The sequence below is a fragment of the Bison bison genome, unplaced genomic scaffold (assembly GCF_000754665.1).
Source record: "Bison bison bison isolate TAMUID 2011002044 unplaced genomic scaffold, Bison_UMD1.0 scf7180017864060, whole genome shotgun sequence".
NCBI lineage: Eukaryota > Metazoa > Chordata > Mammalia > Artiodactyla > Bovidae > Bison > Bison bison.
Window position 1 is genome coordinate 2,617,087 of NW_011494632.1, and position 22,341 is coordinate 2,639,427.

General features: G+C 44.8%; 1 protein-coding gene across 6 annotated transcripts in view; it reads left to right on the forward strand.

The window, feature by feature from the left end:
* The window catches only part of FNIP2 (folliculin interacting protein 2), a 105,917-nt gene that overhangs the window by 12,078 nt on the left and 71,498 nt on the right, over positions 1 to 22,341 (forward strand). For 2 of the 6 annotated variants that reach the window (XM_010836086.1, XM_010836087.1), the window contains exon 1: positions 7,251 to 8,437. The exons of the other annotated variants lie outside the window; for them this stretch is intronic. In XM_010836086.1, the coding sequence (XP_010834388.1) occupies positions 8,277 to 8,437 (161 nt within the window). In that variant the 5' untranslated portion in view covers positions 7,251 to 8,276. Of the gene's footprint in view, positions 1 to 7,250; positions 8,438 to 22,341 lie in introns of those variants that run through there. 6 annotated transcript variants of the gene reach the window in all.

Here is a 22,341-nt window from a genome sequence, read left to right on the forward strand (position 1 = left end):
ATTGGAAAAGACTCTGATGCTGGGAGGGATTGGGGGCAAGAGGAGAAGGGGACGACAGAGGATGAGATGGCTGGATGTCATCACTGACTCGATGGATGTGAGTCTGGGTGAACTCTGGGAGTTGGTGATGGACAGGGAGGCCTGGCGTGCTGCGACTCGTGGGGTCGCAAAGAGTCGGACATGACTGAGTGACTGATCTGATCTGATTGTCGAAAAGTAGAAAATAAAGAATTTTAAAAGGAAAAGCGTGTTAAGTCCCGCTATGCAAAGACATTCTGATGTTTCCTTCCTGTTCTTTTTTTCTACTTTTGGTTTTTGAAAAGCACAGTACTTATCAAAGAGCATATACCATTTTGTATTGTATCCTATTATCTTTATTTAGCATTACAGCATAAGAAGTTTTCTGTGTTTCACAGATTTCATGAAGACATGAGACATGCGTTCATTCTTTCAGTTGCTGAGAGCCTTTTATTGATTGGCTGATTTTTGGCTGTGCTGGGACCTCACTGCTGTGTGTGGGCTTTCTCTAGTTACTGTGAGTGGGGACTACTCTTCGTGGCGGTGTTTGGGCTTCTCATTGCAGTGGCTTCTGTTGTTGCGGAGCACAGGCTCTAGAGCATGGGCTTAGCTGCTCTGTGGCATGTGGGATCTTCCTGGATCAGGGATCGAACCCATGTCCCCTGCACTGGCAGGCAGATTCTTATCCACTAAACCACCAGGAAAGTCCTGAGAGCCTTTTCAGTGCCTCAGAGTCCCTGGAAATGGGATGGGTAGTAACCTGGATCATGATCAGGGCCACACATCACCATGAACTCTCAAGTAACTTTATCTGAATCTGAAAGCTCCGTTCTCTCACAGGTGCTTCCTCATTTTAAATCAGAGGAGTTGTATGGGTTGATTTTACTGTCCTTTTCACCTTACTTTGGATGAAAAAGTCCCTCTGTGTAGGAGTCAGAGCCTCAGCTGGGCATAGTCAGGAGAGCAGGGCAGTTCATGGCAGGCAAGGGGACCCACGAGAGACCTGGCCACCATGGTGCACGGAACAAACCCCAGCCCCACCGAGGACAGAGTTAGTGAGAACCTGTATCTGTCGGTAGCCTCCGGTTGATCCTGGAGGAGAGACTTGGACTTGACTGATGAGCCAGTGACATCCAGCTGCCGCACCTCCTGCTCGTCCCTGGTCGGTCCTCGGGTGGAGTGAGTGGTGTGGCTCACCTGTCACTGGCAGGATGCCTCAAGTTCCGGCCCAGCCCAGACGCACTCCCCACGGCGAGCCTGGTCCCTCGGTCCGTCTGTACTCTGCTCTTCCTGTCTGCTAGAGAGATCAGTGCTGCCCACTCCATGACTGACAGAATGCTGCTAGAGCTGTGCTTGGCACGTGGCGGCGTGAGACTGATCAGCCAGCAAGTCACCCCGCCCCAGCGTCTGTCTGTGCTCTGCCGGCCTTCCTCAGCACAAGCTTGTCAGGTGGGCTTCTGTGGTGTTAGGGTGGGGCTGTGGGCTGACGCTGTCCCTCAAATGGCTGAGTGCTGAGGGACATGGTCTCCATCCTGCATCTGTCTTCAGAGCCTATTTCCCGAAAGCACACTGCCTCACTCCCTTACCTGAGTCCATGTCCTCTAGCCCAGCAGGCGCCTTCTTTTTTTCAAATTTGATTCTTTAATTAATTTTTTTTTATTTAATGAAGTGTAGGTGATTTACTGTGTTGTGAAGGTTTCAGGTGTACAGTGAAGTGATTCAGTTATACATACATATGTATATATTCATCTTCAGATTCTTTTCCTTTATAGATTATTGCAAAATATTGACTATAGCTCTCTGTGCTGTATGAAAGGTTCTTGTTGTTTATCTGTTTTATATATCATAGTGTGCTTCTGTTAATCCCAGACTCTTTATCTGTCCCTCCCCCATCCCTTCTCCCCTGTGGTAACCGTAAGTGTGTTTTCTGTGTTTGTTAGTCCATCTCTGTTTCACAGATAAGTTCATTTCTGTCGTATTTTAGATTTTGCGCATACACGATTTCACATGATATTTGTCATTCTCTGACTCACTTCGTTTAGTCTGATAATCTCTAGGTCCATCCATGTTGCTGCAGTTGACATTACCTCATTTTTTAACGGTTGAGTAGTATTCCATTGTATATATGTACCATGTCTTCTTCATCCATTCATCTGTTGATGGACATTTAGGTTGCTTCCATATCTCAGCTATTGTGAATAGTGCTGTTATATATATTGGGGTGCATGCATCTCTTCAAATTAGAGTGATCTCTAGATGTATGTCCGGGAGTGGGATTGGTGGATCGTGTGGTGGTTCTATCTTTAGTTTTTTCAGGATCCTCCGTACTGTGCTCCATAGTGGCTGCAGCAATTTTTCATTCCCACTAACAGTGTAGGAGGTTTCCCTTTTCTCCACACCCTCTCCAGCATTTGTTATTTGTAGACTTTTTATGATGGTCATTCTGACCAATGTGAGGTGATACCTCGTTATAATTTTTATTTCCATTTCTCAATAATTAGCAATATGGAGCATCTTTTCATGAACCTCTTGGAGGCCTTTTTAAACAACTCCATGTTGAATGAGAATATACAGACAGAAAAGTGTACATGGTCTGCCTGCTGTGTGTTCACATTAGCAGTGCCTGGATCACGAAACAGAGTTTACCAGCATTCTGTAACTTTTCTGACGTCTCCTGCTGGGGACCACCCTTCGAGAAGCCCTGATAGGAAGGCTTGCTCGTGGTTATTCCTGGGTGTGGGAAAGACATCAGGGAGGGAAGGAGTTACCCCATGGGAGGGGGGATCTGTGCTGTGGATCCGGAACCCCACCCCCTCCTCTCTGTTGATTCTTACTTTCTTTACATCAGGGTAGCATGACAAGGCAGAGGGAGATTCACTAAACAAGAGTCATGAGACTGGATTTCTGCGGGAGCTGCAGTAGACCTTCACTTTTTCTCTCTCCGAACCCATCTCTCAGCTGTGGTTTGAGTTGGTTTTTCGTTACACACAGTGATCACTGTATTTTGTTACCTGACGCGCATGCTGTTTAGGGATGCAGAAATGCATGAATACCCACCTGGAAACTTGCTGACCTTCGTTCTCCCAACTCTGAGTCAGGGATAGGGGTGGATCCGTCCTCAGCCGCCACGTCCTATGGGTCAGAGGTGGCCCTGGCACGTTGTCCTGGGAGGACAGGAGGGAGGTCCTGGCCCTGGGCAGAAGAGCTTCAGTGGGGGTCTGGAGTACCAGGTACCTGCCTCGCATGGTCCACATGGCTCTTCTGCTCTTTTCCTGGGTGGCTCAGTCCTGGGCTGTGAGGGTGGAAATGGGTACATCTTACAGACTTGCACCAGGGGCCTCCCTTCTTCACACACATCCGTGAGTTCACGCCACCACTCCACTCCCCATTTCCTTCCAGTGGGTGGAGCTTCAAGAGGGCCGCGGGAGCCAGCTGGTGACCTCAGATCCTTCTCCCAGCGTGTGAGCATAGCTGGACCACGTGGGCAGATGGAGAGCTTGACTGCTAGAAGAGCCCATGATAAGTGGTCTCTTGTGTAGTACTTACAGTTGATGAGCAGGATGTCTTATCCAGTGTGGTGCTAGTGTTCAGTCACTGAGTTATTTCTGCCTCTTTACGACCCCGTGGACTGCCTTACACCAGGCTTCCCTGTCCTTCACCATCTCCCAGAGTTTGCTCAAACTCATGTCCATTGGTCAGTGATGCCATCCAACCATCTCATTCTCTGTCACCCCTTTTTCCTCCTGCCCTCAATCTTTCCCAGCATCAGGGTCTTTTCCAATGAGTCAGCTCTTCGCATCAAGTGGCCAAAGTGTTAGAGCTTCAGCTTCATCATCAGTCCTTCCAATAAATGTTCAGAGTTGATTTCTTGTGGGATTGACTGGTTTGATATCCTTGCTGTCTAAGGGTCTCCAAGGGTCTTCCCTAGCACCACAGGTCAAAAGCGTCAGTTCTTTGGCGCTCAGCCAGTGTGTTAATAAGTGGCTGTAGGGGAGCCCATAGAAGAGGATGCTCCCATTTCAGGAAAGAGAAGACAGAGGTCAAGGGAGGTGGGGCTGAGGTGGGGAACAGGATGCTGCCTCTTTCACCCACTCCATCCACTGCTCGCATGGCTTGAAGAATGGGTGTGATGATATCATTATTACTTGTTTTTCCATTTACTGAAAAAATGTTAAAGCTCTCGTGTAAATGTAAGGAACTTGAGACCCATAGACAGGCATTCCTTTTAAGTACAGTGGTGGTGGTTTTGATGAATATCCCTGCTTTATTACATACGATCTGGTTTTAAACTGTGGAATTAGGGTTATTTAGGGGGGAACAGAGAGAAAACATAAAATGTTAAAATACCATGAGTCATATTGATTGTAGTGAACACAAGATGTTAAAACTTCTCAGAGACCTTGTGCTGTAGTAGACGAGAGAGAGGGAGAAAGAGGGTGTTTGGAGTTGAGCAGAAGTACCCTCTGCACCACACTGAAAGACGCCGATGGCTTGTAGCAGATTCATGTCCTAGGTGTTTTTTTGGGGGGTGGTTTGGACAATATTTATTTACGTATTTATTTGGCTGTGCTGGGTCTTAGTTGTGGCACATGGGAACTTTTCTGCCTTTGGTTGCAGCAAGTAAACTCTTAGTTGTAGCATGTGGGCATCCAGTTCCCTGACCAGGGATTGAACCTGGGCCCCCTGCACTGCGAGTGCGGAATCTTAGCCACTGGACCAGCAGGGGGAGTCCCTCATGTCCTAGTTCTAAGTGAAGTGAACAATCAGTTGAGACAACTCACTACTGGGAGCGTGGAGTCTTAGCCACTGGACCAGTAGGGGGAGTCCCTCATGTCCTAGTTCTAATGTAAATATTCAGTGATATTAAGACAATGAAAAGGTCATATGTAAGATCTGCACGAAGTGAACGTCCAGATGCAGTTTTTTATCTTCAAAATTTCTGGTTAGGATCGTGAGATGTGTACACTTCTGTATTGGAAAGAAGTTGTGTGTTAGTGTTAAAAGGGTGTTTTTAGAAAATCATGCAGAATTCAGGCTCAGAATATCTTCATGAAGAGGCTGGGATTCTCGTTGGGGAAGTGGTTCTCCAGTGGGTGGTTCCCAGGCCAGGAGTGGCTGCATCCTGGGAACTTGTGAGAATCACATTCCCAGTTTTTAGTGCAGAATTGGAACTGCTGAATCAGAAATGGGGTGGAGGTGGGGGGATGGTTGGCCCAGCCCTGGGTGTTTGTAAGCCTATGAAGTGTGAGCACCACCCTTCCAGGGAAGTGGAGGCTAAAAGCTGTGCTGACCAAATTTAGGGAGAAGCACTGACTATTGAAGACACAGCTCAAGTCTTGATAGAAACACTACAAGGGCCCGTCTTGGTTGCTCCTCTCCCTCATCCTTGCATGTTAGTTACAGGCTGAGTGAGAGGTTAGAGTTTCTGTTGGAGGGAATTCTCTCCCAATGCAGTTCCTCCTTGTTTCATCCTTCATAGCCATGTTGTCATTTTCTTCTCTTAGTATTCTTGTCGTTTAAAAATGTTCTCATCATCCTTTGGATCGCGGATACATATGCATTGTTTTAATAGTGTTTGAAGCCTTGGGAAAATGTAAAATGTTGGAATGATTGAGCAGCTTTGCAGCTATCTGCTGGGAAGGTGTATATACAGAATACATAGTTACAAAGGGTTTGTGTCCTTTCCTCAGGGCCTAGATAAATATCTTTGAGACACTGAAGTTTTAAAAGTGAAATGTGTGTTTTTAATACATAAAAAGTGGGTTGTATTCCCTGCAGTGTTTGCTATACATATTTTATAAAATCTAGTTACTTGGGCTTTTTCAAGGCTCCACCCCATCAACGTAGGATGATGCTTTCATTTCCGCTGTGATTCTAGACAAGGTGAGCCAAGCCCCAGGTGAGTTGAAGGCATTGACCTAGGGCCTTGCCCACGTCTCAGGTGGGCGCGGTGGTAAAAGGGGCTTCCTTCCGCCTCTGCTTGCGGGGACAGGTTGATGCTACATGGGTGCTCTCTGGTCCTCTTGTGAAGAAGAAAAAGTGATTTTCCAGACGGTTGAGAAGAAAAACAAAGAACCCCTGATCTCACTGCAGCCATGAACTTAAGCCTTGAGCTCAGAATGTGTGTGCCTTCCAGGAGAAGTGGATTCACTGTCTCCTAACCTGGCCCTTTCTTGGCGTTTGCGCCTGTGTCACAGCGGAGGTGGTCACCACCGTAGATGCATTACAGTCTCTCTCTCTCTCAGAGGAGGGTGTGAACATCTCTGTGGGTTTGCTGCAAAGGAACTTTAAAGTCACATACACAGTAAAGTCAAGTTAATTAAGGCCTCTGCCGTGCAGTGTTAGACCTTGTCACATCGCAGAGTGGAATACACGTGGCTGCCGTATGTCGAGACACTTAAAGCCCTCTGAAGCCTGTCGATGAAAAATTAATCAATAGTTAATCTAAGAAAGAAATGGAAAATTTTATTCGAGCCAACCTGAGGATTATAACCTGGGATATGGCCTTTTAGAAAGCTCTAGCATCATCATCCTGTCAGTGGTCAGGGCACAGTTAGATGTGTTTTTGAGACAGATGTCAGATGATGTGTTGATAGTTTGCACAACCCAGATCCACACATGCAGAGTTAGTTGAGGGTCATCCAGACCCCTCACGGCATTAGGAAGGAATGTCATCTCCTGAGGAGATCTGATCGGTGCAGACTCACCGTGTACTGAAGGTGAACGGGGAGGCCAACACAGGCAGAGGAGCATTTTTAAGTTTTTCTTGTCTTGCCATGAAGTATGAATAATATTTCATCAAACTAAAGACCCAGCCAAGCTTTCATCAGATTTTAGAACTTTTAGTATTTTCTTCACCCTGATTTCAGGATGACAAGAGGAAAATGAATTGGGACAGTCCAGTTTTAGCGACCGATGCTTTTTATTTCTTCTAAAGAAAAATCTCATCCACAAATTCACAGTACTGTGGGAAAATATTGATATGTATGATAGATCAATGTATATCATATAAAATATAAATGTGTATCACATAAAATAACATATATATCATAAGACATAAAAAATGTGAAATATGTAAATGTGTCATTTATCAATGCATTTTATGCATACTCATTTTATATAAGTATGTATCATAAAATATAACAAAAATATAAAAATGTTTCATAAAAATCATAGAAATGTGCTATATCAATATATGTCATAAAATGCACAAAATATAAGTAAAGTGTATATATCATGTAAAATATAGCACATAAAATATAACCTGAAAATATAAAATATGTATCATGAAATGTTGAAGTATGTGGTATGTTAACATATCTCATAACTATATCATGTTGATATATAAAACCATAGTATTCTCATTTTACAAATGAAGTACATTCATGTCATAAGTAGAAACTGAACTGCCTTTGTTCTTGGATTCTGCTGGTTCAGGGCTCTTTCAGTTTGGATGTACTTAGGAATTAAGAATCCAGTGCAAGAGCTTTGGGTGTTTATGGCTTCACGGTCATTACTATTTTCATTTCATAAATAAATTAAATTCGACATTGATATTAAAGCCAGGATGTATCCCTTCCTTCACCCCACTTCTGCCTCTGTGCGTCAAGCCCTGCAGTGGGTTTGCTGAGGGCCGCCGTCTCTCACTTGCTCTGGGCAGGATTTTCAAGGTTGCAGAGTGAGACCTGTCAGCTGACACTTGCTCACAGGAGAGCCATTAAGAGGGTGGTGGCCAATGTCAGGACAACCTTGCAGCTGCAGGCGAGTCACCGGGTTTCACCCACAGCCATGTGAGCCGTGTGCGGAGACCTTGTGATCAATTAATTGGCTACTTCATAATCTCTGGCCGGGCCACTACGGAGTGAGTCAGTCCAAGCCACTCAGCCTGTTGAGAGTCTTGTCTTTTGTAACCAGAGCACAAACCCAGCAACAAAAGTAGGAAGTGGGGCTTGGACTTGTTGGATTCTAATTCTAATGGCTTTGCTGAGAGCCTGCTGTACAGAGTAAGGCATGCATCTGACTTCCTAAATTGAGGGGCTTCGTTTACGTAACAAGTGAATGTTCCTTTTTTTTTTAAACTTCTGAAAGAGGAAATTAGAGGGTTGCTACCAAGAAGCTTGTGTCACCTACCTCCTCTGTACAGGGAGTGCGGGTATCATAGGGACAGCCGATCACTGCGGAAACCCCTCCAGCCATAGGACCTTCCAAGTTCATGAGGACAGTCAGAACCACCTGGAAGAGGGCTGACCCGCCAGGAGATGTGCGGTTGCTCGGCCAGGACCACAGCCCAGCCGAGGGGCTGGCGGGACGCAGCCCAGGGTGTGAGTGATGGGCGGCTGCACAGGACGCTTTTCTGCACAAGGACTCGGAAGCATGCCAGAGTCGGCAGGAGCCCTGATGCCCCGGAACTCAGCAACAGGTTTGAAACTGTTCTGTCTCAGAGTCTCAGAGAAATTCTCATTGGGCACCGGGGAGGTAAATCATGGTGATCTGAAACTTGGGTTTGCAGACAGGCACAGGTGGTTGCTGGGTGTGCAGACAAACCCTGTCCTTTACAGAAAAGGTATAGGATGGGTGTTTTCTAGCAGCCATTTGGGTCCTGCTGCCCATGTGCTCCTGAATCTCCCTTTGCTCCTGTTGGAGCCACCAGGGAGCAGTGGGTGCCGCCTGTACCAGGGGAAAGCTTGAACAGTGCAATCTCAGGGCTCACTGGGAAAAGGCACAGCCCCAAAGGACCAGCATGTTGACAGACAGGGCCTGGATGCCTCACTTCTCAGTCTGGCTGGTGGACAGAAGGCTGGGCGTTTCTGGCTGGAGGTGAGGTGGTGAGGGAGAGTCCAGGCTTCCCCTTATGGAAAATCCTTTCCATGGGAAGGAAGATGTTAGGATGAACCAGTGTTTGTAATGCAGCCCATCAAAGAAATGTGTATTATACTTGCTGTTTAATTGCTACTTAACTGCTTCATTCATTTTGGGAGAATTCACTAATTTTATTAGTGATAACTCTTAGTTGAAACATTAAGGAATTTTAGTGCATATCAGTGAAACAGAAAAATACTTTGGAAATTCCATTTCATTCCAAAATATTCAGTAAGGCCAGAAAAAAGTAAGCTCTGATTCTTATGATTAGTGTAAAAGTAAGTTTCTAAATCCACTTAAGTGTTGTTACTTTTTTCCTTGTAGAATTTTTCTCAACATTAACATGGCTCATCAACTGTTTACCCCATAAATATAGTTCTTGGTTGTTGACTAATAAATCAGGATATGATTTCTGTCATGTAAAAATCATGGTATTTCTTCAATGGAAACAATAAAACGGTACAGAGTTCACTGCAGAACAAGTGTCCATAGTTGGAAACCCCGTGCTGTCCACTCAGTATAGAGATGTGACTGTTCAGATGAGAATCTCACTGTTACACCATCTGTGGTGTTTCCTATGTGGAAAGGATGGCTGAGTGACAGCAGAGCGTGGTGGATCCACACTTGGGTGTGGATCCAAATCCCATCCTGATCCCAGCTCTGCTGCCCAGAGGCTGTGTTAACCCTGGCTGGTCCCCTGCTTCTTGTGCATCTCATTCTCAACTGTTCAGATGTGTAGCTGGTTTGGATTGCTTTTGAAATTCTCTCCTCCTCTAAGGTTCTACAGGATAGCTTCGGGACATTCTGAATTCCTATTTTTGTTATTCAGACAATTCTCGATTCCCTGAATAGGTATGTGGAGCACCGGGGGTGGCACCCACAGGAGAAGATGACACTCAGGGCATCACCAATTCTTGCTGAACTTCTTAAGTTTTCCGTATGAGCTTCTGCTTCTCACTCTCGGTGAATTTGCTCTTTTTCAGTAGGATTTTAATCATTACTTTTTAAAATGACACTTTAAACTTAACGAAACCTTTTCACGTGCATTGTCTCCTTTCCTTATTTTAACTTCCTTTAGATTTACTTCTTAGGTGCCGAGATGGTTTTAGCTTCTGTACAGTGATGATGGATGATGTGTGTCATTTAGTTGGAATTCATCTCTGGTCACACCAATTGTCTTGGCCCCGTTTCCACTTTCTCTTCCCCTTTTTATAGTCTTGAAAAGGTGGCCGTTGTTTGCAGGATGGTGCTTTTTTTTCCCCTGAATTTCTCTAGAAGTTGGGCTGGTCTTGGGGTGGAGTGAATTATTGATGGGAGCTTGTGCCCCAAGGATCTGGCTCCAAGTGCTCACGAGGTACCTGTGTGACCAGGTCAGGTGGCAGCCAGCCAGGTGTGACTCCCAGTGTCCGCTTTGCTCTTGGGTATCTTAGATCAACAGTTTCAAGTGGTTGTCTTAGCTGAGCACACTAATAAGTAGTTTTCTTTCTTTCTTTTTCATTGCTCATGATTTTCCACTTAGTCAAAGGTGAAGAGACAGATTCCATAAATGCAGTGGAAAGGTTCCAGGTACCTGACAGGGGCACCATGTGAACCTGGCACAATGTGGGCAGAAAGAAGCACTGAGTCTCCCCATTGTGGTTCTTGTGGAATGAGAGGTTTTAGGATAGAAGTCGTCCCACCTAGACCTTTGCTTCCATTCTCTTTAACTTCTAGAATGTCAGAAATTGGTTTTCAATATATTTCACAAAATTCCAGAGTCAGCACAAACCTGTAGAGTTTGATGAGGCATCTTAAGTGGTTTGCCAATAAAACATTCCTTGCTGAAACTCAGTTCAAATCTAGGAACTGTGACCTGCGATGTGGGGCTTCAACTGCAATTGCTTCCAATCTGCTCTCTTAAGGATGCTAATAACTTGATTTTTCAAATTTTCCCAGCAAATTAAATTCATCCATGCTGCTGCTGCTGCTGCTGCTGCTAAGTCGCTTCAGTCGTGTCCAACTCTGTGCGACCCCATAGACAGCAGCCCACCAGGCTCCCCCGTCCCTGGGATTCTTCAGGCAAGAACATGAGTGGGTTGCCGTTTCCTTTTCCAATGCGTGAAAGTGAAACATGAAAGTGAAGTCGCTCAGTAGTGTCCGACTCTTCGAGACTCCATGGACTGCAGCCTACCAGGCTCCTCCGTCCATGGGATTTTCCAAGCAAGAGTTTATATGCAGAATCTGGGAGCACTTGCCTAGCTTTTCTTTTAAATCTTATAAATTGCTGTTTTTCTGATGGCATGAGAAAATTTGATACAGCCTCGCCTTAAAAAGTGTGCTTCCAAATGGATAACCAACAAGGACCTACCGTATAGCACAGGGAACTCTCCTCAATGTTATGTGGCAGCCTGGATGGAAGGGGAGTTTCGGGGAGAATGGATACATGTTTATATATGGCTGAGTCCCTTGCTGGTCCACAAAACTATCACAAAATTGTTAGTCGGCTATACAATTCAAGATTAAAAGTTTAAAAAAAAACACAAAAACATGCCCCACACGTGGAGAGGAACTGAAACAGCCCTTCAGAGTCAACAGTGCTTGAAGTTTCACATCTTGGCATTTGTGTTTAGAGGAGATCCACTGTGGCTGCTTTAGAACCACCAGGAGGGAGGGAGAGAAGGAGTGACTATAGATCTCTGATATGTCTCAGATGAACCTATTTTATTAAGAAAGATGGAGCCTTCGCTTGCTTGTGGAAGATGCTTATGGAGAAAACAAGTACATAAACCAGGGTGTTTCTTCCCCAGTGCATGCTTCACGGAGATGAGCTAACCACAACCATACAACGGTCTATGTTTAGAGTAGTTAGAGTTCTTGAAGGTTTTAGTAAAAGGCTTCTAAAGGGGAGTATAAGGCAAAGTGGGCTGAGGCAGGGAGTGTTTGTGTCACGCTCTTCACTGAGAAACACTGTGCAAAACTTCCTGCTTGGGAAATGAGCTGCTGGACAGGTTGAGTGCCGGTGCAGGCACAACCCCACCCAGGTCAGCTGACGGCCCTGTGCTGGTGACCAGCCCCACAGAGAGGCTGTGGACCCCGGGTGCCTCTTCCTGATACGCTGGGCGTCACCACCGCAAGCTCCCTGCTTCCCTGCCCTTTGAGCTGACTTCATATGCCACAAGCAGTTCTCTTTGACTCGTTAAGAGAGTTTATTTCCACCAGTTAATGGTTGGGATTTGGGAATGTAATCTGAGGATGAGTGAACGGTGGAAGGAATGCAGTGGTAACGTGGTGTTGGGCAGAGGCGTGTTGCCCTAGGTTCAGAGAACGTTCATCTTTTCTCTAATCCCCATCTCTCGGGGGTGAGTCAGGACAGCCTCGGAACGGGCCTGTTGCATCCATGCTGCCAGCTGACTGACTTACACTTGATCTGGGTCTAATTTTGAGGACAAGCAGGATAAAGCCCTGTTGTTAGTCACTGTAGAGGAGTGTGTTGAGAGTGCTCCAGGCAGAAGGCAAATCACTTTGGCTCTGGGGCCCCCAGGCCTGGTGCTGGGTGGCCGATGAAAGGCACGCCCCCCAACCACCACGTCCCCACTGCCTCTTGCAAGCTCTGCTCAGCCAGGTGGACTGGGGAGGATGAAGTGGCCATGACTCCTGGGTCTCCTGTGACTCCTTTGTGAGTCACGCCGTGGCTCGGCCTCATTCTTTCATTATTACAGTAGCAGAAGCTGAATAACCTCTGAACAAGGGGAAGCAAGCCCTGGCGGGAGTCCGTGAGAGCCATAACCCGTGACCCGCTGGATACTGTAATTAGACTCCCAACAAACACTCACCAAGGGCACCCAGCCGGCGGGATTCCCCGCAGCTCTCCCTCACTTTTACGGGATCCCAAGTGTATGGGATGTTGCATATCAGGTGTTCATCCATCAGTCAGACTTTTACATCTTGCAGGGTTTGCTCCTCCTCTTAATCTCTCATCTTTCTTAGTTTAGAAAGGCTTTTTTTTAAAAAACAAAACAAAAACAGCCCACTACTCTCAGGTCTTTACAGAACAGATGTGAATTAGAATGCTTTTTTTTTTTTTTCCTCACTATGTATAACATATTTTTTCACTTTCATTTCTCACCCCCCCCAAAGGTAAACAAGAGAAAAAAATAAAAAAACCAAAACCTTGGTAGAGCTAAGCTGGTTTCCCCACTTAGTGATTTTTTTTTTTTTTCCTTAATCTCACCCCTGACATGAGAACATAGACTGTGGCACCGATTTAAGGCGAGCGCCTGTGAGGTGGGATCTTCTCTGCCTTGATCTCACAATCTCAGGGCTCATCTCCCCTGAAACCCACTGTGTCTTTGGGATTGTCGCCTCCTCTCTCCATATTTCTATTTTCTCTTCTAAAGAAATTAAAGTGGTAGGTCAGGTGAGTGACTCCCCAAAGATATGTTTTTAAAAATGCAGGTTCCTGAGCATCACTTCAGAGCCACTGGACCAAAGCCCTGGAAGTGGAGCTGGGGAAGCTTTGTTTACTAAAAACGAACACAGATTTTCTGGGGTGGTTCTAGTGATGGTTTGCAGCCACCGGATGGTGTGTCTGGGTCCCCTCCAGCTCCAGCATCCTGATTGTCTGTCAGGGACCAGTGGGACCCAGAGATGACAAATGTGAGGACATCCCTTGGCAACCACGGGAGTCAGAATGATCTCAGCGGTCGTTTTTTCTATCTGGAGAGCAAGCTGTGTGGGTATTTGAGGAAGTGTGTTCTCAGCAGTGGGAGGAGTGAGTACAGAGATCCCAAGGCAGGAACATGCGTGGTGTGTGCCCTAAACCCTGTGCCCGAGGGATGCAGATGGCGTGCGGTCCTCCGTGGGGCGATGAATGGGTGCAGGTGTGCGGGAGGTCCAGGCTGCAGCTGTGCACATGGTGTGGGCGGGAGGCAGGGGCTGCCCGTCCCCCAGAGTCTTACCCACTGGCCTTTGCTTGATAACAAACACTCCAGCTATTGGAGCCTCTCTTCTTTGTATCTAACCATTGTTCTCTCCAGGCAGTGACTACTGCCTCAGTGTCAACTGCTTTTACGACAGCTGGTGGAGGACTGGGCGGTTCTGCTGAGCACGGACAGGCCCCAGGGGAGGTGGCCTGCACTTCTGCTGAGCAGGGACAGAGACCTTCAGTGGCTGCTTCCAACACTCAAATAACGTGTCCTTGGTTCTCATCGTCACAGGAGATTCTCAGAGAATAATCCTGTAGCAAAGTTTAAAACCAGTCCTTATTACTCGAAGTTCCTACATTTCGAAGTCCCCTTGAACGTTGATTTTTTTTTTTTAAGATAGACTGTGTTTCAGAGCAGTTTTAGGTTCATTGAAAAATTAAGCCTGAAGGACAAGAGCCCCTGTCTCCTCCCTGCCCCACACTTACCTCCCCTGCTGTCAGCATCTGACACCAGGGTTGTATGTGTGTTACAGCTGAGGAGCCTGCAATTGATATATCATCCTCACCCCAAACTGTGCTTTACATTTGAGGTTCACTCTTGGCGATGTTCGTTCTGTGGGTTTGGACAAATGTATAAAGACATGTACCCATCCATATGCTTCCCTGGTGGCTCAGTGGTAAAGAATCCGCCCGCCAACACAGGAGATGTGAGTTTGATCCCAGGGTCGGGAAGATCCCCTGGAGAAGGAAATGGCTACCCACTCCACCATTCTTGCCTGGGACAGAGGAACCTGGTGGGCCATAGTCCATGGGGTTGCAGAGTCAGACACAATTTACTGACTAAACAACAACTACAACAACCCATCAATATAGTTTCATACAGAGCAGTCTCACTGCCCTGAAAGTCCTCTGTGCTCTGCCTATTCCTGTCACCCATCATCCGCCCCCAGCTCTGGCAGCCACTGAGCTTTTCACTGTCTCTATAGTCTCGCCTTTTCTAGAGTGTCCTTTGGTTGGAATCATAACAGTACATCGCTTTTTCAGATTGGCTTCTTTCACATAATTTGCATTTCCGTTTCTTCCATGTCTTTTCGTGGCTTGATAGCTCATTTCTTTTTAGTGCTGAATAATGTTCCACTGTCTGGATGGACACAGTTTATATATCCACCCACCTACTGAAGGATGTGTTGGTTGCTTCCACGTTTTGACAGTGGGACAACTAAAGCCGCTGTAAACAACCACGTGCCGGTTTTTGTGTGGGGCTGTTTTATTCCTTTGGGTAAATATCAAGGCGTGTGCTTCCTGGGTTGTAAGGTAAGAGTTTGTTTTGTTATAAGAAACCACCAGCTTCTGGACTGGCTGTACCATTTTGCATTCCCACCAGCAGTGAGTGACAGTTCTGTTGCTCCACTCCTCTTAGCGCTTGCTGTCTCTCAGTGTTCTGGCTCTCGGCCACTCTGATAGGTGTGTGGTGCTGTCTCGTTATTTCAGTGTGTATTTTTCTGATGGCATACGATGTGGAGCGTATTTTTCATATGCTTATGTCTTTTGTTCTCTGTCTATTCCGGTCTTTTGCCAATTTTTAAATTGGGTTGTTTGCGTTCTTATTTTGAGTTTTATGAGTTTGCGGTATATTATGGATCCTAGTCCTTTTCACTATTGTCTTTTGCAAATACTTTCTCGCAGTCTGAGGCTTGTCATCTTCTCTTGTTGTCTCTCACGGGCCAGAGCTTTTAAACTTAATGAGGTCCAGCTTATCACCCATTCCTTTCATGGCTTGTGCCTTTGTGCAGTCATCACCGTGCTTAGGATCATCTAGACTTTCTCCTGTGTTTTCTTCTAGGATTTTTATAATTTTGCATTTTGAGTCTGTGATCTATTTTGAGTTAAAATTTTGCAAAGGATTAAAGGGCTGTGTTGAGATTCTTTCTTTGGCATATAGATGTCCACTTGTTTGTTTCCATTTGTGGAAAGACCGCCTGGTCTCCGTGGTGTTGTCTTTGTTACTTTGTCAAAGGTCAGTTGAGTATGTGTGACTCTTGAGTCTGTGTCCTCTACTCTTCTTTATTGATCTATTTGTCTGCTCTTTCACCCGGACCACACTGTCCTGTGTACTGTGACTGTAGTAAGACTTCAAGTCAGGTAGTGTCATTCCTCTGACATTTGTCTTCTCCTTCAACGTCATGTTGGCTGTTCTGGGTCCTCTGCCCCTCCGTGTAAACTTCAGAATCAGTTTGTTGATATCTAGAAAACAACTTGTTGGGATTTTGATTGAAATTTCATTGAATCTATAGATCAGCTTGGGAAGAACTGACATCCTGAGTCTTCTATTTATTTAGAAGAATAAACCCTCTCTGTCTATGCATAACTCTGTCTATTTAGTTCTCCTTTGATTTCTTTCTTGATTTCTTGGCTTCTTTGTTAATTTCTTCCTTCTTCCCTCCCTCCCTCCATCCCTCCCTCCTTCCTTCCTTCTTTTATGTACCACAAGTCAGGTGGGATCTTAGTTCCCTGACCAAGGACTAAATCTGTGCCCCTTGCAGTGGAAGCATGGAATCTTAACCACTGAACTGCCAGGGAAGTCCCTCCTTTGATTTCTTTTTTTAAAGAGTTTTGTAGTTTTCATCCTGTAGATCTTACAGGTATTGTGTTAGATTTATATCTAAGAATTTCTTTTTGGGGCTGATATAAATGATACTGTGTTTTCTATTTTTAAATTCCACTTAATTGCCAGTGTATGAAATATTAAAATTTAACAGAGTATGACTGCATTCATGTCAGGTTAGCTGCTTTCTCCTTTTCTTTATGCCTCCATTTTTTCTTTTATATTGTTACTAAACTTCTAATATTTTTCTTAAATTTTTTTCTGATTATCAAAATAATACAATTTATTACAAAGCATTTAGGAAATGCAAGCAAATATAAAAATGAAAACCCAACTTACCAAGAGTGCTGTCATACAGATTTTTACTACTATTAATAATTGTATTTGTTTTCTTGCAGTCCTTTTTGGTAGGTGGATATAAGCTGCATTATATTAACTGAACCATATATGTGTATTATGTGTATGTATAATCTGTTTTTTCACTCAGTGTTATATGATGACACTTTCACCATGTCATTAAAATGTTTTTAATGACTTTTTTAAGTATCTTGAATGGACAACCTCAAACACTTTGGATGTGTCCTATAGTGGATATTAATATTTATTAGATTTTGACTGTTACAATGCAGAGAACAATCTATCTTTGTTCAAATTTCTGACAGTTTCCTTGTGAGAGAATTTTCCTTGGAGATATTCCTTGTAGGAAATTTGGAAGAGACCCATTTTCCTTCCCCAACAGAATTTGAAAATTGAGAGATAGAAATTGGTTAGTAAGTGGGAAGCAGTGTCGTGCGTGGCAACAGAGGCCGTGGACTGTTGACCTCAGAGCCCGAGCCTCCCGCCCACCTGGTCCCCCGTAACCTGGGACACCCCGGGCCTCGGCCCGCAGGACAGTCCCTGTATACCTGATGCCAGGAGCTGACGGCCAGGTCAACACGTGCTCTGAGGAGGGTGGATGCCAAAGAGGGAAGGAAAATTTTCCATCAGAGCTGATTCCTCTCCCCTGAGAGGAGCAGTGGACAGACAAAGCAGCCAGAAGTGTCCTCTCGTCAGAATTGTCCTCTACTTGGAAACTTAAGGCAGAGATAAGGAGACCCCCAGTCCTAACATCTTGCATAGGTTAAATCGCTTCTTAGAGATATGAATAAGAGTTTTTTCCTTAACTTTTTTTGTTGTTGTTGCTGTTTTCACCATTCATTCCTTGCCTGTTTATTTAAACATTCGTTTATTTGGCTGCTCGGGTCCTAGGAGCGGCACATGTAATCTTCAGTTGTGGCCTACAAACTCTTAGTTGCGGCACTGGGATCTAGTTCTCTGACCAGGGCTTGAAGCCGGGCGCCCCTGCGTTAGGAGCACAGAGTCTTAGCCCACTGGACTGCCAGGGAAGTCCCTTCCTTAACTTTTTGAAAAGCATTTTATCCATGTATCTTCAGAGATTGTATATTCACTTGGTTCAAAAGAAAAATATCTATCTGAAACTTATTGCTCCCCATCACTTTTTTTCTTTTCCATCTCATTCAAGTAATCAATGTTATTAGTTTTTTACAAATTCTTTTTTCCTCATTAAAAAAACCCTTTTCCACTTTCATTTTGTTATGAAACATTTCAATCATACAGAAAGTACAGACTGTGCTGTATTAATCATATGTGTAACCGTGGCCCAGTTTTCTTAAGTCTTAACATTTTGCCACTTTTGTTTCACATGTATAATTTTTTTTTTTAAAGAACCAGACCATTAGGGAAGCAGGTGATGTTTCCCGTATCCTCCTTCCTGCGGCTCCGTCTCCCTCTCTTCCTTCCAGAGGTAACTGCCATCTGAACGTGATGGTTCTTATTCTTCTGCATATCTGTGGTTTACAGGCTATGGTGCTCAGTCGTTCAGTCATGTCCGACTCTGTGATCCCATGGACTGTAGCCCGCCAGACTCCTTTGTCCATGGAATTTTCCAGGCAAGAATATGGGAGTGGGTTGCCATTTCCTCCTCCTGGGAATCTTCTCAACCAGGGGATCAAACCAGCGTCTCTTGTCTCCTGCATTGGCAGGCAGATTCTTTACCACTAGCGCCACTTGTAAGCCTGTTACTGGCTACGTGAAAGAAAGTGAAGTCACTCAGTCGTGTCCGACTCTTTGCTACCCTGTGGAGTATAGCCCACCAGGCTCCTCTGTCCATGGGATTTTCCAGGCAAGAATACTGGAGTGGGTTGCCATTTCCTTCATCCAGGGGATCTTCCCAACCCAGGGATCGAACCCAGCTCTCCTGCATTGCAGGCAGATGCTTTAACCTCTGAGCTACCAGGGAAGCCCATTACTGGCTATGATGTATCCATAAATAATACTGGGTTACATGTATTTAACATTATAAAATGGATATCATACTGTACATATTATTTCAGAGCTTATTTTTTTATACAACTGGATGTTTTTGAGATTCATTTGTATCAATCCATGTAGCTCTACTTTGTTAATTCTGAATTCAGTATAGCATTCCATTCTCTGAATAAGCTACAGTTTATGTATCTCTTAGCCTATTCATGAGCATTTCATTTTTTTTTCTTTTTTTTTTTTTTACAAATTTTACTATTATAATCAATGCTGTAGTGAATGTGTCACCATGTCCCTGTCTACACGTCAGCATTAATTTCGTAGGGTGAGTGCCTACAGAAGAGTGGAGTTTAGGTTTTAGGACTTATGACTCTTGTTTTATTCAATGTTCTCCAGAACAGGTGTCCCGTCTCCTCTCTCACCAGCAGTGCACGGCATCCCACTGCCCCCCATTCTTGGAGATGGGGAGGGGGAAACAGAATCTCATTTTCTTTTAATTCATTACTGACCAGGGAATTTTTGCAGAAACTAATACCTGTGGCCAAAGATTTTTATTTTGGACAGCCAAAAATTAATTCTGTTATTTCACTACCACTTGGCGAGTTATTAAATTCAGTAGTTACACACTGTAAAGTCTTTGCTGACACACCTGTAAAGTCTTCTCTAGCATCATGAGCTTCATGTTCACCTTCAGTATCAGAATCAATCACTAAGGTTTGTTGTCATTTTGTTAGTCTAATATTCACATCATCTGAACCAAAACTATATTCTGAAGAGTTGTCGTCTCCTGACACACTAGTTATATGTCACTCAGACAGTCAGAGAAAGTACCTGCATAAAATTCACTGAAAAATTCTTCTTCACTTAAAATTTTGTGATGTGTCATTTTTGAAAACTTTACACAATAAAGCTTGTGTGTACAGTATACACAAGGTTGGAACAAAAACCTAACAGAACAAAATACGAATAAGAGCAACAAACATTAGTTGCATTATGAACACTTGATCACTTTTAAGCTCTAACATCTTTCACACGGTGATTATAATTGTATCATTCTCTAAAAACATATTGATACGTCTCCAGTCAGTAATTTTCAGGAAAATAAAAAGACGTATTAATATGTCTCCAGTCATATTATCGAGGTATAATTTATGTACCATACAACCCACCCATCTGAAGTCTTTCTGTACTTCATTGAATTTTGCTGTGTCCACAGAGTTGTAAAGGTCTCACCACATCAACTTCAGAACATTTTCATTAACCTTAAAAGAAACCACCCACCAAAGTTAGCTATCATCCTTTAGTCTTCCTACAAATGGTTCTAATCGGCGATGAATTCACTGTCTCTATAGATCTGCCTATTTCTGGACATTTCCTGTAAACGCATCATACAGCATATGATGCTTTGTGGTTTTCTTCTTTCATTTACCATCATATTTTCAATATTCACCTGCATTCTGGCATGTAATGGCACTTCATCCCTTTTTAGTGCTGGATCATATTTTATTGATCATGGGCTTCCCTGGTGACTCAGGCGGTCAAGAATCTGCCTGCAATGCAGGAGACCCGGATTTGATCCCTGAATCGAGAAGATCCCCTGGAGGAGGGCATGGCAACCCACTCCAGTATTTTTGTGTGGAGAGTTCCATGGACAGAGGAACCTAGCAGGCTACAGTCCATGGGGTCACACAGAGTTGAACACAGCTGAGCAACCAACACTTTCACTTTCAAGCTGGAGTTTGTTCAGTGATGGATTGGTTTTGGCTCTCATGACTAGAGCTGTTCTAAAGATTGCTGGACTAGTTTTTATATGGACTGTTTTTTAATGAAGAAAGGGTGGTTTAAATGCCAGGAGCAGTAGGCAAAGGGCCTGGGTGTCCACCTGGAGCAGGCAGGTGGGTGAGAAGTAGGAGGGGCCCTTTCTCCAGCCCCCTTGGCCGTATGGCTCAGGGTTCCCCACACTGTCATGGGGTCACAGAAGACTCGTGGCAACAGGCATGAACCACGAGCCCTTCCTCACTCAGGGCCTTTCTCTGTCATTCTTGCATGTTCTGGCCTCGGGTACCAACTGCCAGTCTCTCTCTAGGACAGCACTCTGGTGCTATCTTTTGCAAGGCTTGTCTTCCCCACCCGGCCATTTCCAGGCCAGCTCATCAACTATCTTGGCCATATAATTAAAAATCAAGCTTAGGAAGTGTAGGGGCAGCTCCTGGTCTCAATTGTCTGCTTCATCCCACACCTGTCCACAGCCGGGAGTAGACCCTAAGGTCAGGAACTCCCTTTCAGAACCAATGGAGCAAAATCCCACTTCTGATGAGCCAACCTCGCTCCTTCCCTGGGAGAACTGAGTTTTGCCTTCAGAGCTCAGAACTATCCCTCCTCTTCCTCCATTTTAAAAATTCAATTTGCGTAAACTGTATCTTTTTACATTTCTTTTGTGTGGAAGTAAGCCAGTATGTATCCTTCCTTCCCCTGCAGAGGGTGGCCTGCCTGTCCCAGGATCCAGGCCTCACACCCACCGTCTGCAGCAGCTGCTGGTGTTCCGTGGGATGGACGGAGAGTGAGGGGTTTAATTTTCCCCATCCATGTCCTGTCCACTTGTTTCCAGTCTTCTGCTTTTATCAAACACACTGCAATCACACGTTTGTGTCTGTTTAGTTCCAGAAGTGGGATCGGGCGTCCAAGGTTATAAACACTGGGGACCCTAAGAGCTGTGATTAGTTACCCTCCATCTGTGGTCGCACCAATTTGCACCTCTGCCTGCATTTCTCTTGTGTGGGGTATCTTACCTTTGGATTTGCTTTTTTCTTTCCAAGAGTGAGAATTAGCATCTTTTCCTATGTTTAAAGACCATATTAGTTTTGTTTTTCTATAAACTATCTGCATTTGTTGCCCGCCTTTCCATTGGTTTGCAAATCTTCATTGATCTCTGACTAGTCTTTATATGTTAGGGAGATGAATCCTTTGTGATATGAGCTGCTGATATGAGCTGGATTTTGTGAACCTTTTAAAAAATGCTTGATCACATTTTTCTACATAATCAAGGTCACACTGTATACATAACCCTGTGTTGTTTTTCAGCCCTAACACTGTGTCATCAGCATTTTTTATTTTTCAAACATAGTGCATTTTTACCCTCAGATGGAAATACAGAGGGAGGTTTGAGGGTGCAGAGCACATGACCCCAAGTCGTTTGCTCGTGATGTGGAGCTGATGACCCAGCAGTGTTGGAGGAGCACAATTTGGGGTCAGGAGACACTAGTTTGGGTTCCATCCTTATTCAAGTCTCCTAACTTCTATGTACGGAGAAGGCAGTGGCACCCCACTCCAGTACTCTTGCCTGGCAAATCCCATGGGCGGAGGAGCCTGGTGGGCTGCAGTCCATGGGGTTGCTAGGAGTCAGACACGACTGAGGGACTTCACTTTCACTTTTCACTTTCATGCATTGGAGAAGGAAATGGCAACCCACTCCAGTACTCTTGCATGGAAAATCCCATGGGTGGAGGAGCCTGGTAGGCTGTAGTCCATGGAGTCGCTAAGAGTCGGACATGACTGAGGGACTTCACTTTCACTTTTCACTTTCATGCATTGGAGAAGAAAATGGCAACCCACTCTAGTGTTCTTGCCTGGAGAA